Here is a 15491-nt window from a genome sequence, read left to right as displayed (position 1 = left end):
CGCTCTATGTGCCTTGTCTTTTGGTGCGAACGAGGTTCCTTGATTTGAGCAATCGCACCCTCGTTGTCACAAAAGATTTCTAGGGGGTCTTGAATGGTAGGGACCACCCCTAGATCAGAAATAAATTTCTTCAACCATGCAGCTTCCTGAGCTGCCAATGAAGCGGCGATGTATTCTGATTCTGTAGTGGACAATGCTACCACTTCCTGTTTTGAGCTCTTCCAAGAGACAGCTCCTCCATTAAGAGTGAACACATACCCAGATTGTGATCGAGAATCATCTCGATCAGTTTGGAAGCTCGCATCCGTGTAACCTTTTATAGCGAGTTCCTCTTCACCAGATCCATATATCAGAAACATATCCTTAGTTCTCCTAAGGTATTTCAATATGTTCTTAACAGCCATCCAATGACTGTTTCCTGGATTCTGTTGGTATCTGCTTGTCATGCTCAAAGCGCATGACACATCCGGTCTAGTACATATCATCGCATACATAATGGATCCTATAGCAGAAGCATATGGGATTTGTTTCATCATCTCTTGCTCATCCTTTGAGCTTGGACATTGAGCTAAACTCAATATGGTCCCTCTTTGAATAGGTACAAAACCTTTCTTGGAGTTTTCCATCTTGAACCTTTTCAAGATCTTATCAATGTATGTACTTTGGTTCAAACCTATCAAGCGCCTTGACCTATCCCTATAGATCTTTATTCCCAAAATATAGGCAGCTTCACCAAGATCCTTGATGGAAAATCTACTTCCAAGCCAAGCCTTAACGCTTTCCATGGTTGGAATGTCATTTCCAAATAGTAGAATGTCATCGACATACAATACTAAGAAGGTAATTATACTCCCACTAGCTTTCTTATACACACAAGCCTCATCAGCATTCTTGATGAATCCAAAAATTTTGATTTCTTCATCAAAACGATGATTCCAAGTTCTAGATGCTTGTTTCAATCTATAGATTGATTTCTTTAACTTGCATACTTTATTAGGATGTTTCGGATCGACAAAACCTTCAGGCTGAACCATATAGACATCTTCCTCAAGATATCCATTTAGGAAAGCGGTCTTGACATCCATTTGCCAAATTTCATAATCATAATGTGCAGCTATGGCAAATAATATCCTAATAGACTTTAGCATTGCCACAGGCGAAAAAGTTTCATCATAATCAACCCCTTGAGTTTGAGTGAAACCCTTAGCTACAAGTCTTGCTTTATAAGTATCCAAGTTTCCATGCATATCAGTTTTTCTTTTGAAAACCCACTTACTTCCAACAGCTTTGGAATTGAGTGGTGGTTCAACCAATTCCCAAACTTGGTTGTCATACATGGATTGCATCTCAACATTCATGGCTTCAAGCCATTTGTCACAATCATTCTTGGACATTGCATCACGGTATGTGGTTGGTTCATCCGAATCTACCACGTAGCAACCTTCTACAAAAAATCCATATCTTTCAGGTGGATTGCTAACTCTACCAGATCTGCGAACGTTTTGTGTGTTTTGATCAACCACTTGATCACTTTCAACAACCTCTTGTTGAGTGCTAGTATCAACCAATTGTGTATCATCTTGTGATTCTTGATCCTCATCAAATTTCACTGTTCTACTATTAGTTCCTTCCTCAAGGAACTTAGTTTCCAAGAACTTACCCTTTCGAGCAATAATAACATTTTGCTCACTAGGGTCGTAAAAGTAATATCCTATATCATCTTTAGGATAACCTATAAAGATACATTTAGTGGATCGGACTTCTAATTTGTTTGGGGTGTATTGCTTTACATAAGCTTCACAACCCCAAACTCTTAAGAATGATAGCGATGGAGCCTTTCCATGCCATATTTCAAAAGGTGTCTTCTCCATTTTCTTGGTTGGAGCCATATTCAATATGCGAACAGCGGAAAGTAAAGCATAGCCCCAAAATGATAGAGGTAAAGTGCTTCTAGCCATCATCGATCGAACCATATCTAATAGGGTACGTTTCTCCTTTCAGACACACCATTATGTTGTGGTGTTCCAGGTGGAGTAAGTTGTGAAATAATTCCACAACTCTTAAGATGATCTTGAAAAACACCACTTAGGTATTCACCTCCTCTATCACTACGAAGTACTTTGATTGTGGTCTTGAGTTGTCTTTCTACTTCAGTTTTGAAGTCTTTGAACATTTCAAAAGCTTCATCTTTGTGTTTCATTAAGTACACATAACCATATCGACTATAATCGTCAATAAAGGTAATGAAGTATCTTTCACCATTCCTAGTCATTGGTCTAAAAGGACCACATACATCCGAATGTATGATACCCAATAATTCTTTTGACCTTTCAAAAGTTTTATTAAAGGGTTGCTTTGTCATTTTGCCTTGTAAACAAGATTCACATACATCAAATGAGTCATACTCATTTGTTTCTAGAATACCACTCTTGCGAAGAGTTTGCATGCGATTCTTGTTTATATGTCCAAGGCGACAATGCCAAAGATAGGAATCACCCAAGTCCTTCTTGAGTTTCTTGGTGTTGACATTGTACATTGAACTACTATGTGACGCACCAATTTGATCTATTTCATATATACCATTTATGGGTATAGCTTTAAAATAAAATATGCCATTCATCAAAACATGAATATCATAATCAATAAACTTAAGATCAAAGCCACATTGTTTTAAAAGAGACACGGAAATAATGTTTCTCCTTAACTTAGGAGCATACAAAACATTCTTCAAAATTACTTCCAAACCACTTGGAAGCTTTAACAAGTAGTCTCCTTGGGCTTGGACTTCAACTCTTGCTCCATTGCCCATAAAGAGACTAATGTCCCCTTTGTTGAGTTGTTTACTTCTTTTGAACCCCTGCAACAAATTGCAAATGTGAGTTCCACATCCGGTATCAAGTACCCATGTATTTGAAGAAATAACATTTAGTTCAATATGTATAGTAAAGATAATACCTGAGGTATGCCCCGCATCCCTCTTATCTTTTAACGCATTGAGATAGGTCGGACAATTCCTTTTCCAATGACCTATCTCTCCACACTCAAAGCATGGATCTTGCGCCGCAACCTTTTGCTTCTTTTCCTTCGGTTTGATGGGCGTGATGGCTTTCCTCTTTCCCTTTCCTTGGACGTGGCCCTTGCCCTTAGCAACACTTGCTTTGGGGTTGGAGTTATGTCCCCTTTTTCCTTCATTGATTGTTAGAACGGGTAAAACCCTTTTACCCATTCCCGCTTCGGCCGTTCTTAGCATTGCGTGAAGCTCACCAATGCTTTTGTCCCACCCATTCATGTTATAATTCATGACAAAGGTTTCAAACCTTTTGGTCAAAGAGTTGAGGATCAAATCCGTAGCCAACTCATTAGACACGGGACAATTCAACCTACGAAGCTTTTCGATGTAGCTTTTCATCTTTAGGACATAAGATGAGACGCTTTGGGTTTCCTCCATACGACATGCATGAAACGCTCGAACCGTTTCGAAACGTTCCGCTCTAGCTTGTTGAAGGAACATTTCCTTCAATTGAGTTATCATGTCGTATGCCCCATGATGCTCGAAATCCTTTTGGATTTCGGGAATCATAGTCCCTAACATGAGGCAAGAGGCTTGCACCGAATCTTTGGTGTACTTGACCCAATTGTTATACGCCTCCTCATCTTCCACGTTAGGCTCGTCGGGAATGGGATCGTCTAAGACATATGATATCTCTTCTTGTTTGAGAACTATTCTCAAGTTGCGATACCAATCCATAAAGTTATTATGGTTTAGACGATCCTTTTCAAGGATGGTTCTTAAGGATAGGTTACGGGTGTTATGGGTAGAGGTGTTTGCATTGTTAGCGGCCATCTACAAAATTTAACAAAGTTTTATTTTAGTATTATAAACAATTTAATTATTAATACCCTTTTATTCCAAATTTTAAAATAATAATTAAATTCTAGAATCCAATGATAAATCAAATTTCGGTTAGGTGACCTTTATCCCGTTATTTGATTTAACAAGGTAGTCAATCTTGACAATTGCAACCCTTTGCAACTTCTAGAGGTATGGGACCATTCGAAATCCTTATTTCGTGTTGGCATGTTTATCCCATCAACACCATTGGATCCCATGCTTAGGTGACCTTTATCACATGGTTTCCAATTCAAGTCGTCCTACTTGTATAAACATGTAAGATTAACATACAAGTGGTTAGGTGACCTTTATCCCACAAATATGTTAATATTACCCTAAGTATATTAGTTTGCTCAAAATGGTTAGGTGACCTTTATCCCATTAAAAGTTCCCTAATACGTTAAGTGTCATACAAAAGGATGGTGTTAGACTTGTTTCTTTGGTAATTATGAAAAAAGGGATTTTAAATTTTTCAAATATTCTAGTTGAAAAACATTATGCCATATCCTAACATGCATTTAGAAATATGGCGATTTTGAAAACCAATTTTCAAGGTTCTAGTTATAATAAAACCAATTTTATTATAGGTGAGTGATCGCTTAGTTTTAATAAACCCATTTAATTAAACTAATTGACGCGATATTACCAAATATATATTAGAACCCGTTTTATGCTTGTTGTCGTTCCTATGTGACGGTTTGGATATCCTAATATCTATCAACCACACATTACATTAAGTAAAACAAACAACCAAGCATACACATGCAAAATATAGTCATAACCGAAAACCGCTAAATTTGACCATACTTGTTAGCCGAAACAAGTATAGGTCATAAGTCACACCTAAGGGACAAAACATGACACAAGGATGGAATGTTGACTCCCACTTGATCTTGCATCCAAATGCTTCAAGTATCCTTTCCAAGTTGTTGTGTTCTTGTTGGGCTTGTTAATGGGCTCCAAACTTCCAAAAGTCTTCTTGGGCCCAAGAGTGAAATTTATGGGCCTAATGGGCTTGAATCCCATGATGGGCCGGTGAGGCCCAACAAGCCCAAAATTTCGGTCCAAGGCCCAAATCCACCAATTCTTGCATCTTCAATTTTTACAAAATGTATCCTAATACATATTTTTCTAAAAAAAAGGAAAATGCAACTAATCTATTTATTACATACCAATTTATGAATAAATAAATTACACAAGCCTAAGATTATGAATTATTACAACCATATTGAATAATAAACATAATCAACATACACAAACAACAATCAACACATCCAAGGTCTAGGTTTCGGTTATGACACATCCAAACATACCAAATGTTCTAAGCATGCAACCTAAGCAACCAATGCCCAAAATATCACAAAGACAAAAGGTGCCCCCCCCCCCCCCAAGAGGCTACGGCCACCCCCCCCCCCCCAAAATTTACAATTTTGATATTTCAACATCCAAATGTTAAATGGTTTCCTAAGATCTTTCCATGCATGTCAAGATCTTACAAAACCATGAGGGGTAAAATCCACCAAATTTTCGGACCCCTTTTTCACCCATGAAAAAACCCGAAATTTATGAATACAAAAGAAGCATAAGTCCTTGTAACCGGCTCTTGATGCCATTGTTGGGTTTTATACAAGATTATCAAAGTTTAAGTTAACCATATTTAACTAGAAAACGCAACGGAAGCTTAGATTTTAAAACTTGTTATGAACATACCATTATGTTAAAACTAAAACCCAAAGCCAAGGATCAAAATTACAAGAACAAGATGCTCACAAAATGTAAATTGTACCTTCTTCTACCTTTAGAAGAACAAGTGGGTTGTTGAAGGGGATGGTGGATGAATGACAAGCCTCCAAAGAAGAAGACCTCAAGAGTATGATACCCCAAGCTATTTGTGACAACACCAAGTTGTTTTGCTAGGATTTATGAACACAAAACAAGCTCACCAAGCTCTCTTTTTTCTGCTGCTGCTGCCGTGAGTTTATTAGAGAGAAAGAGAGAGTGTTCTTGCTTGTTTTACACTTGAAATTCAAAAGGGACAAGACACACATGCATGTGAGTTGAATGGAGGATCAAAAAGAGAGCCCTTGTTAATATGCAAAGAGCATCTAAATTTTGATTGGGTAAAACCACCACCCCCACATGGGTGGCCGGTTTTGTTTGTTTTTCTTTTTTTTTTTTTTTTTTTTGTATTTTGTTTTAACCATTTAAAACATCTCCATTCATTTTATAAAACTCATTTTTATAAAATGTACATACATTTATATAATTATTTAACCAATTAAATAATTAATTTATATAAACAAATTATCCAGATAATTTATTTAAATCCTCAAGTGTGTTTGTTTAGAAAACCAAGTTTCTAAACACGTAGTGTTCGGTATTCGTTTAATTGATCAAATCATTAAAAGAATACATTTGGTGTTGTCTAGCTTGTTATTGGGTATGACCCGACTTGGATCAAACACAGTTAGCCACATTAATATAAATATGTGTCTCGGGCATACGTAATTCCAACAAACGTCACCTTTGACGTACGACAGTCTCTCAAACACCCTAAATCGGCTGATGACTCCCTATACTTCATTGATATGATCATGACTCATGTGTGGGAGTTCTTAAGTTACATTTGTGGTGGCTCCGCCTTAGACACACAAATTCTAGATAGGGAGATTCTAGAGGTAAAGATGGTTGCCATGACCAAACAACCCTCTGATGCTGACACCAAGTCGTCCTCCCTTGATTCAGGTTTACCTACCGAGATCGTGCGAGTTGATCCGAAGGACCGACCTTCCGTCGAGAGTCCTCCTTCTTCCTTAGAGCTTAAAGATCTATCCACTCACTTGGAGTACTTCTTTCTGGATGAAGAGAGGAAGTTGCCAGTGATTATTGCTTCTGCACTGACGGAGGGTGAGAAAATAAAGTTTTTGAAGGTTCTCAGGGCGCACAAGGAGGCCATTGCTTGGAAGATTATCGACATCAAAGGTATAAACCCCTCATTCTACACTCATAGTATCCTCATGGAGGATGATTTCAAAACCATCGTTCAACCTCAGAGAAGACTAAATCCGAAGATGCAAGAGGTGGTAAAGAAAGAGATTATCAAACTCCTTGATACAGGGATCATCTTTCCCATTTCTGATAGCCCCTGGGTTAGTCCAGTTCATGTGGTTCCAAAAAAGGGTGGCATGACTGTCGTCACCAATGAGAGGAACGAGCTCATTCCCACTCGAACTGTGACTGGTTGGAGAGTCTGCATCGACTATCGCAGAGTGAACGATGCCACCAGGAAAGACCACTTTCCTCTCCCATTCATTGACCAGATGTTGGAGCGTTTGGTAGGTCAGCAGTACTACTGCTTCCTTGATCGTTTCTCCGGGTATTTTCAAATCCTGATAGCTCCAGATGACTAGGAGAAAACCACATTCACTTGTCTTTACGGCACGTTTGCCTATAAGCGTATGCCCTTCGTACTTTGCAATGCTCAATCAACATTTAAGAGATGCATGGTGGCTATCTTTCACAACATGATCAAGGACTCCATGGAGGTTTTCATGGACAACTTTTCAGTGTTCGGGAGTTCCTTTGATCATTGTCTCTCTAATCTTAAAAAGATGATGTATCGTTACATTGATACCAACCTAGTCATTAACTGGGAGAAGTGTCATTTCATGGTGCGTGAGGGCATTGTCTTGGGTCATCGAATCTCAAGTGCGGGGATTGAGGTAGATCGAGCCAAAATTGAAAAAATATCTAAACATACCCCGCCTACTTCCGTGAGATTCATTCGAAACTTTTTGGGTCATGCTGGATTCTACCGTCGTTTCATCAAAGATTTTTCTAAAATCGCGAGACCCATGACCAAGATTCTTGAGAAAGATGCTCCATTTGTCTTTTCTGAGCAGTGTATCGAGGCGTTTGATCTTTTAAAAGACAAACTAGTTAACGCCCCGATCATGGTTGCTCCCGACTGGTAGTTGCCATTCGAGTTGATGTGTGACGCGAGCGATTATGCAGTTGGTGCCGTTCTTGGACAATGGAAGGAGAGACACGTCCATCCGATTTACTATGCGAGCCGGACCCTAAATGACGCTCGGGAAAACTAAACCACCACCGAGAAAGAGCTGCTAGCTGTGGTGTTTGCATTCGATAAGTTTAGGTCCTATGTAGTTCTGTCCAAGACCGTTGTTTACACGGATCATGCTGCTTTCGATATCTCTTCAGCAAGCAGGATGCTAAGCCACGTCTTATCCGTTGGATTCTGTTGCTGCAACAGTTTGATATAGAGATTCGGGATAAAAAGGGGGCCGAGAATGTTGCGGCTGATCATTTGTCACACCTAGAAAGAGGCGAAGTTGAAGATGAAGGTGTTGAGCTTGACGATTGTTTTCGTACTGAGTGTTTGATGTTCGTAAAAGCACAGGATGCCGGCTACCCTTGGTTCACCGATATCACGAATTTTCTTGTCGACGGGTCTATCCCGAAAAAGATGTCTCACCAGCAAAAGAAGAAATTCTTTGCTGACGTAAAGTTCTACGTCTGGGATGATCCATATCTGTTTCGTATCGGTGCCGATCAGTTAATCTGGAGATGTGTGGACACGAAGTAGGGATGGCAAATTTTGAGCCATTGTCACGAGGGGCCAACTGGAGGATATCACGGTGCGAGTCTCACCGCGAAGAAGGTTTTTTATTCTCGATTTTAGTGGCCGACGGTGTTTAAGGATGCGCATGCATTTGTGAAAGGTTGTGATCGATGTCAGCGTGTTGGAAATATCTCATCCCAGAATGAGATGCCCCAGAATGCTATTCAAGTTTGCGAGGTGTTCGACATTTGGGGTATCAATTTTATGGGCCCATTTCCATCTTCACGTGGGAACAAGTACATACTCATGGCAGTTGATTACGTATTAAAGTGGGTTAAGGCAAAAGCCTTACCCACAAATGACGCCTGGGTTGTAGTGAGATTTCTTAAGGCTCTATTCTCACCTTTTGGTGTTCGGAAAGCGTTGATCAGTGATCGAGGTACTCACTTCTACAACGCGCAGATGGAGAAGGTGTTGCAACGATATGGGGTCACCCATCGGCTTATAACTGCCTACTACCCACAGACTAGTGGGCAGGTGGAGGTGAGTAATCTGGACATTAAACGTATACTCGAGAAGACTGTTGGATCAAATCGTAAGGATTGGTCTGACAAGTTAGATGACGCTTTGTGGGCCATCCGTACAGCCTACAAGACTCCGACCGGGTCTACTTTGTTTCGGATGATTTATGGGAAGGCATCTCATCTACCGGTGGAGTTGGAACACCGTGCTTCTTGGGCTCTTCAGACAGTTAATCTTGACATTTCTACCGCGAGCGAAAATCGTTTGCATCAGTTGCATGAGTTAGAGGAGTTGCGAGACCATGCTTACGCACATTCATATAGTTATAAGCAGCGGACGAATGAACTGCACGATCGTAAGTTGAAGGGTAATAAGCAGTTTAAGTGTGGGGATCAGGTTTTGCTGTACAATTCCCGGTTAAGGTTATTTCCAGGAAAGCTGAATTCTCGATGGTCAGGTCCGTTTACGATTACTGAGGTATTCTCGTATGTCACAATTGAGATTGAAGATGAGAGTGGGAAATTCAAGATGAACGGTCACAGGTTGAAGAACTACGTAGGCGAGACGGTTGCGGAGCTGACAGCTGAGGTCCTGTACCTCGATGCATTAACCGAATAGGCGTGATGGATGGGTCAGGCTGAGGACCCGCTAAACTAAGCCCCCTCAGGAGGCAGCCCAAGTTGTAGAATTTTGTGGTTATTTCGTTTGTTTAATTTCTGTTAAGGATATTTCTCTATTAACGACCGTTCGTACTCAATCTTCATTCGAGTCGGTCGATTTTCGAAGTATTCGATATTATAAAAAAAACATAAAAATCCAAAAAAAAAATAATAATAATAAAAAAAACAAAAAATCATAAAATGAAAAAATACAAAAATATGTTTTTTTTATGTTTTCTTTTTGTTTTGTACGCCGTAAAAGCGAGTGAGTGTGGTTTAGTACAGATGGTATTTTTTCGCATGATAGCTCTGATGGCGTTATGGAACTTGCTCCCGAGGATCACAAGATTAAAAGACACATCTGTTTACCAGGAGAGTATTAGTTCTTTTCTTTCGTATTTTTAATTTCTAGAATAGTTGTATTTTTATTTCTTTTTCTTGTTCTCATAGAGGACGATGTTTTCGTCCAATTGTGGGGATGAGAGTTTATTTTATTTAGTTGTAGGACAAAATAAATTAAAAAATTAAAACAAAAATTTTAAAAATAATAAAAAAAATAAAAATAAAAAAGAGATTTTTGAATGTCCCGTGTTTTTGAATTTCTGCGCTAAATAGTAAATGTATTATCACCGAATGTTTTAACAATCTCTTGGTGTTTTTCAAAAATAAAAAGATAAAATATATATATATATATATATATATATATATATATATATATATATATATATATATATGTATATATATATATATATGTATGTATGTATATGTATGTATGTATGTCACACACCGTTGAGCGATCTGCGGAAGCGTAAAACGAAAATGCAACAGATACAACTGCTATCAAATATATTGTTCATAAAGAATCATTACTAACAAATTTACAATATATTACATCGTTTTAACATCTTTTATAAACTAAGTGATTCAATCAAACTAGTCCGTTAACTACTTCACTTCATACTCGAATGCTCATAGCATCGATCACAATCCCAACACGAAACACATAAGCAATCTATTCCACCTTTTCTGATTACCTGAAAAGCATGTTTAAAAAACGGTCAACTACGAATAGTTGGTGAGTTTCATAAGTTTAACGAAATCAGTTCTGCATACCACACAGTCATAGTTTGTATGTACGCGCGTATGTAAAAATATGTATTTACGTTTGTATTAATATGTACAGCCGTATCCTTGTGTGTGGCATATGCACACATGCAAGTTTATAATATGAATTCGAAATTTCGGTAAAATCGTAATTGTTTGTTCGTACTACGTGTTTCCAATTTTCGTGTTTAACCAACCACTGTGGACCCCCTTCCTCCCACAACGGTTTCACATAAACTCAACCACTGTGGCCCCCCTTCCGCCCAAAACGGTTCCGCGTATCATCAACCACTGTGGTACCCCTTCCGCCCACAATGATTCCACGTAAACTCAAACATTATATAGTTTACACGCAAATAATTAGTATTTTCTACACATAGCATTTCCTACGCCTATTCACATAGCATCTATATAGACGCATATACACATATAGTATTTATAAAGTATCACCAAACACTGCGGCTCTCCATCCGCCCAGAATACGCATAATCACATAATTTTCTTAACATTCATGTCATAATCAACTTAGTTCGTTTAATAAGTTGCAGCAGAACTTGGCTCATAGGCCATACTCAACTTTAGTTTATAAGTTGCAGCAAAACTTGGCTCATAGGCCATACTCAACTTTAGTTTATAAGTTGCAGTAGAACTTGGCCCATAGGCCATACTCAACTTTAGTTTATAAGTAGCAGCAGAACTTGGCTCATAGGTCATAATCAACTTTAGTTTGGTACTATTGTCGCACCCCTTCTGCCCACAATAGCCCCATGGTCATCACAGACCACGTTATTCCCCATGGTAGTTACAGACCATGTTATTCACCCATGGCCGTTACAGACCACGTTATTCACCCATGGCCGTTACACATCACATTATTTCCCAAACCTATTGTGTTTAGCATTATATAGCGTATTTGTATAAACAAGTTGTTACATACGATTATATTATGTTTTGGCATTCGTAGTGTTTCCATTTAATATATCAATCACAATAATAATCACCTTTCATCAGCTCGTAGTTTATCATTATGTTTGTAGGAATTTTTCATATATGAAGGTTCATGTATTTTTCGTTCTGAACCGTTTTCAGATAAATAATGCATATGAACGTGCTTTTCACCCCAAAAGTTCGTAACACAATTTAAAGGACATGAAAATCACGGTTTTGTAGGCACTCAGTGCGAGATCAGCTCGGATTTCGTTTCCCTTGCTATCACTTAGTCCCTATACTCAATATTATAATAATATTAATATTTTAATATTATTATAATCTTTATACTAAGCTGGGCTATATAGCTAGTCTGGGTGTAGCTGTAATGCCTAGAAAGTGTCAATAGGCTTAGATTGTGATGTTGTTCAATGTCTAATGTTTAAAATCAAACTTGGCTTAGTTTCCCTGTTTCACCAGCTGGACCAAGTTGCTCGTTTATGCGTTTAGTAAACATTTATGGGGATGTAAGCTTGGGTAAACGTGTTGGTTGATACAATGATTAAGTTATAAAGAAAGATCACAATGCCGGGGTTTGGAATCGTTACGGGGCTCGTTTCCGTTTATTTAGTTTGATTTGGAGAAAAACGCACACAATCTATCCAAATTGTCCGGATTTCTCACAAAAAGTTCGTTTTTTACATAATTAATCCAAAAATATGCTTTTTGATCACTCTAGATGTTCTGATATTCTAACAAGTTCGTTAATCACAAACTTGCCGCTTTTCGTCAGAATTAAACTTGTTTAATCTTCAAATTAGCATAATTTATTATCCGTTAATCATTAGATTATGAAAATTTAGAAACCTATCAAATAAAATATGTATATTTTTATAAAAATATTTCTGGAATTATTTACTGATTCATAAATTTAAAAAAATCATTTTATGTGCTATAATTAGCCCGAAAATCATCCGTTTATACCAATTGATTTCCAGAATCTAACAATCTTGCTAAATATCATTTTTGAGCCAAAAATGACTATGAAAATCCGAATGAACGCAAATGCATAAGACATACCTAGGTTTTTCCAAATGACCCCAAATTTCATATGTTATGATAATATATCAAATCTGAGTTCCCCAAAAAATTTCATAATTTTTCAAGCAAGTTAACTATTTTTCCCAAATAAACGTCCCAATTCGGTAATAAATTCGCCAAATATTCTCTGATGGTCGAAAAATTACCAAATTTTGACAGGGACTCATTCCTATGGTCCCTTATGTCCCTGAAAAATTTTATAGCATAAAAACATACACATCACAACCGAATCCTAAACAGCCCGTAATCGAGTAAATCGGTATTACCTTTGCGATTTTGGTTCGTTTTCGCTCTCTTAATCAAGTTTTCGAGTTCTTGTGCGTTTATGCAAGCTAGATACAGGTCCTATGCATGTTTCATCAGTATGGAAGCCTTGGAACCTAGGGTTTCGGCTAGGATATTAAACTGAACTTTTGGACCGTAAAAACGCCGTTTAAACCCTTTAATCCGTGTTTATGGCTAAAAAAGAGTATGATTCTGATTCCTAACCTTGTGTATGATCAAAACATGTTTTTGGACCATTTTCAGGATTTTTGCATGGTTAGAAATAATTTACAGTAATCAAGCTATGGTTATATGAATTTAAACATGATTAACAAGTTGAAAACTAGATTAAAATGAATCCTTACCTAGTGTTTTTGAACTTGGTTGAAGAAGGCAGCAAGAATCCTCCAGATTTTGTAAAAGAACTGATCTTAAAATATCTTTCATATATTATATAATAAGATGAAGAATTTAGGGGGGTTTAGCCTTTATGCGTACAGAATGGGCAAAGGCCCATTTGGTCCTAGTTTTGGCCCAAATCTCTCAAGTTTTGCGTCCATACGCGAAATGCCGAGTGAAAATTTATTTCGGGTTCAGTTTTGACGCGAAAAATATACCGGGTACGACAAACAGTGCAAAAACAATCGTTTTTCGGCCATTTTTGTATAAATTTATAAAAACATACTATTTAGTTGTAAAAATCAAAAAATATTTTCACGGTCGCTTAAAAAATTCCCAATAAGTGTTTGGTAAATCTTTTTCGGGCTAACGGATGATACAATAATTGTTTCGGAACTATCTTTCGCGATTAAATCCATAACGGGTAGTTAAACGAGCATGATTTCGTTTAACTGGTTTGCTATCAAACTGAGGCCATAATACTAATATATTGGCCTATATTAAATGTATATCATTTATAGATGGTCCCCTGGGACATCCGGGTTATAACCAGAGCTGTTCGGTTATTCGTTTGTTCGTTACGCAATAAGCGGTTAAACGCTTATTCGAGTTTATAAGTACTAAGGTGTATCCAGTTTTGTCACGAATGTCACATTCTCCCCCAGTTAAGAAATTTCGTCCCTGAAATTCAATATGCTAATTACACCCCTTTTGGGGAAAATGTTGGTGCATTATGCCAGTAGTTCATTTGTCTCGAGTCTATCGTGTCTGTAATCGTTACGATGCTTGTTATGTCTTGATGAACTAGTTAGTTTGGTTATTTGGTTTTGGAGAACTTATGTTCTGGCGAACTTAGGGACAACTTCGCCTAGGGTGTTAGGCCAAGTTGTCGTATTATATAAACCTAACTTACGCCGTTTGTTTCTAAGTTTTTTTAGGGGTGTTCGTTTTGTAAGCTTCAGCAAGGTTTGGTGTTTTTGGTGTTAACATCTAATAACAAGTAACCTTTGTTCTACGTGTTACGTGCTTCTTTACGTGTCTCTCGATTAAATACTCGTATCGTATACATAGGGGATTCCGCACCCTTGTGTTACGAGATAATCCTGTGTTGATCTGGCTAGGAACCTACAATTGGTATCAGAGAATTTGCTCGTGATTGTGTGGTTCAGGATTATCACACGAGTGTTAAAATTACTCCGCTAGAATTTTCGCGGAATCGTTTCACATAAAACACCGTTCGTTCAGTCCATTCCTACACCATATTACCCTCGTCGCACTCCATGCTACCTTTTAATCATTTGAAACAAGAAAAACAGTGCTCAAAATCAGATCTCACATCCAGCAAAGTTGCCGTCACCTGTCATTAGGGTTCGGCGAAGTTGTACTCTGGCGAAGTTACTTGGTGAAGTTAATAGAAAGTGAAGTTAATTATAACTTCGCGCCAAGAGAAATTAACACAAGGCGAAGTTATACTATCTTCGCCATCACGGAATACAGTTTGAATTAGTTCCAGCTCTCATTTCGGTTTTATATGACGCCAATAAACATCACTGAACTGGTAAAGATGGAAGTTGAAGCTGGGTCAGCAAATAAAGCTCCAAAGTTACTTAAAGGCACTGATTTTGTTGCATGGAAAGACAGATTTGAGCAGTATGTGAAATATCAAGATGCAAAGATGTGGGTATGTATTCAGGATGGCTATATCCCTCCAACAACTGAGTTTGAAGGACGTGAGCAACTAAAAAAATATAATAAGATGGAGGACGATGAGAAGAAAATGTACGAGGCAGAAAGTAAGGCACTAGCTGCAATCACCATGGCACTACCTCAGGAAATTCTTCATACTTTCAGAAAGTACAAGTCAGCTAGAGAATTGTGGGAAGCATTGGAGAACCGCTATGAAGGTAACGTTGGAATTCGAAACTCTAAGACAAAGTTACTAAAAACTCAGTTCTCAGTATTCAAGTACTTTAAGAATGAATCACTTGATGACATCATCACAAGATACTAACACTTGATGACCGAATTGGACAACTACCCC

General features: G+C 38.0%; 1 protein-coding gene across 1 annotated transcript; it reads left to right on the top strand.

Annotated features, from left to right (window-relative positions):
• The first annotated feature begins 8681 nt into the window (after positions 1-8681).
• Positions 8682-9614, top strand: LOC143621660 (uncharacterized). The gene is made up of 2 exons (XM_077093016.1): positions 8682-8913; positions 9121-9614. Exons 1-2 carry the CDS (start codon positions 8682-8684, stop codon positions 9612-9614), a joined length of 726 nt encoding a protein of 241 aa, XP_076949131.1.
• Positions 9615-15491: the final 5877 nt, after the last annotated feature.

This window comes from Bidens hawaiensis, unplaced genomic scaffold (assembly GCF_021521415.1).
Source record: "Bidens hawaiensis isolate Kalapana, Puna unplaced genomic scaffold, B.hawaiensis_p1.1 tig00002924_1, whole genome shotgun sequence".
Classification (NCBI taxonomy): Eukaryota; Viridiplantae; Streptophyta; class Magnoliopsida; order Asterales; family Asteraceae; genus Bidens; species Bidens hawaiensis.
The sequence above is the reverse complement of the archived record's forward strand: the minus strand, read 5'-3'. Positions and strand labels throughout refer to the sequence as shown.

What these genes read in the sequence shown, in the direction of transcription:
- LOC143621660 (XM_077093016.1), top strand. Translation starts at nt 8,682, where the DNA reads ATGCCCCAGAATGCTATTCAAGTTTGCGAGGTGTTCGACATTTGGGGT. An exon ending in AGCGTTGATCAGTGATCGAG is followed by an intron (nt 8,914 to 9,120) that starts GTACTCACTTCT and finishes CCATCCGTACAG; the next exon opens with CCTACAAGACTCCGACCGGG.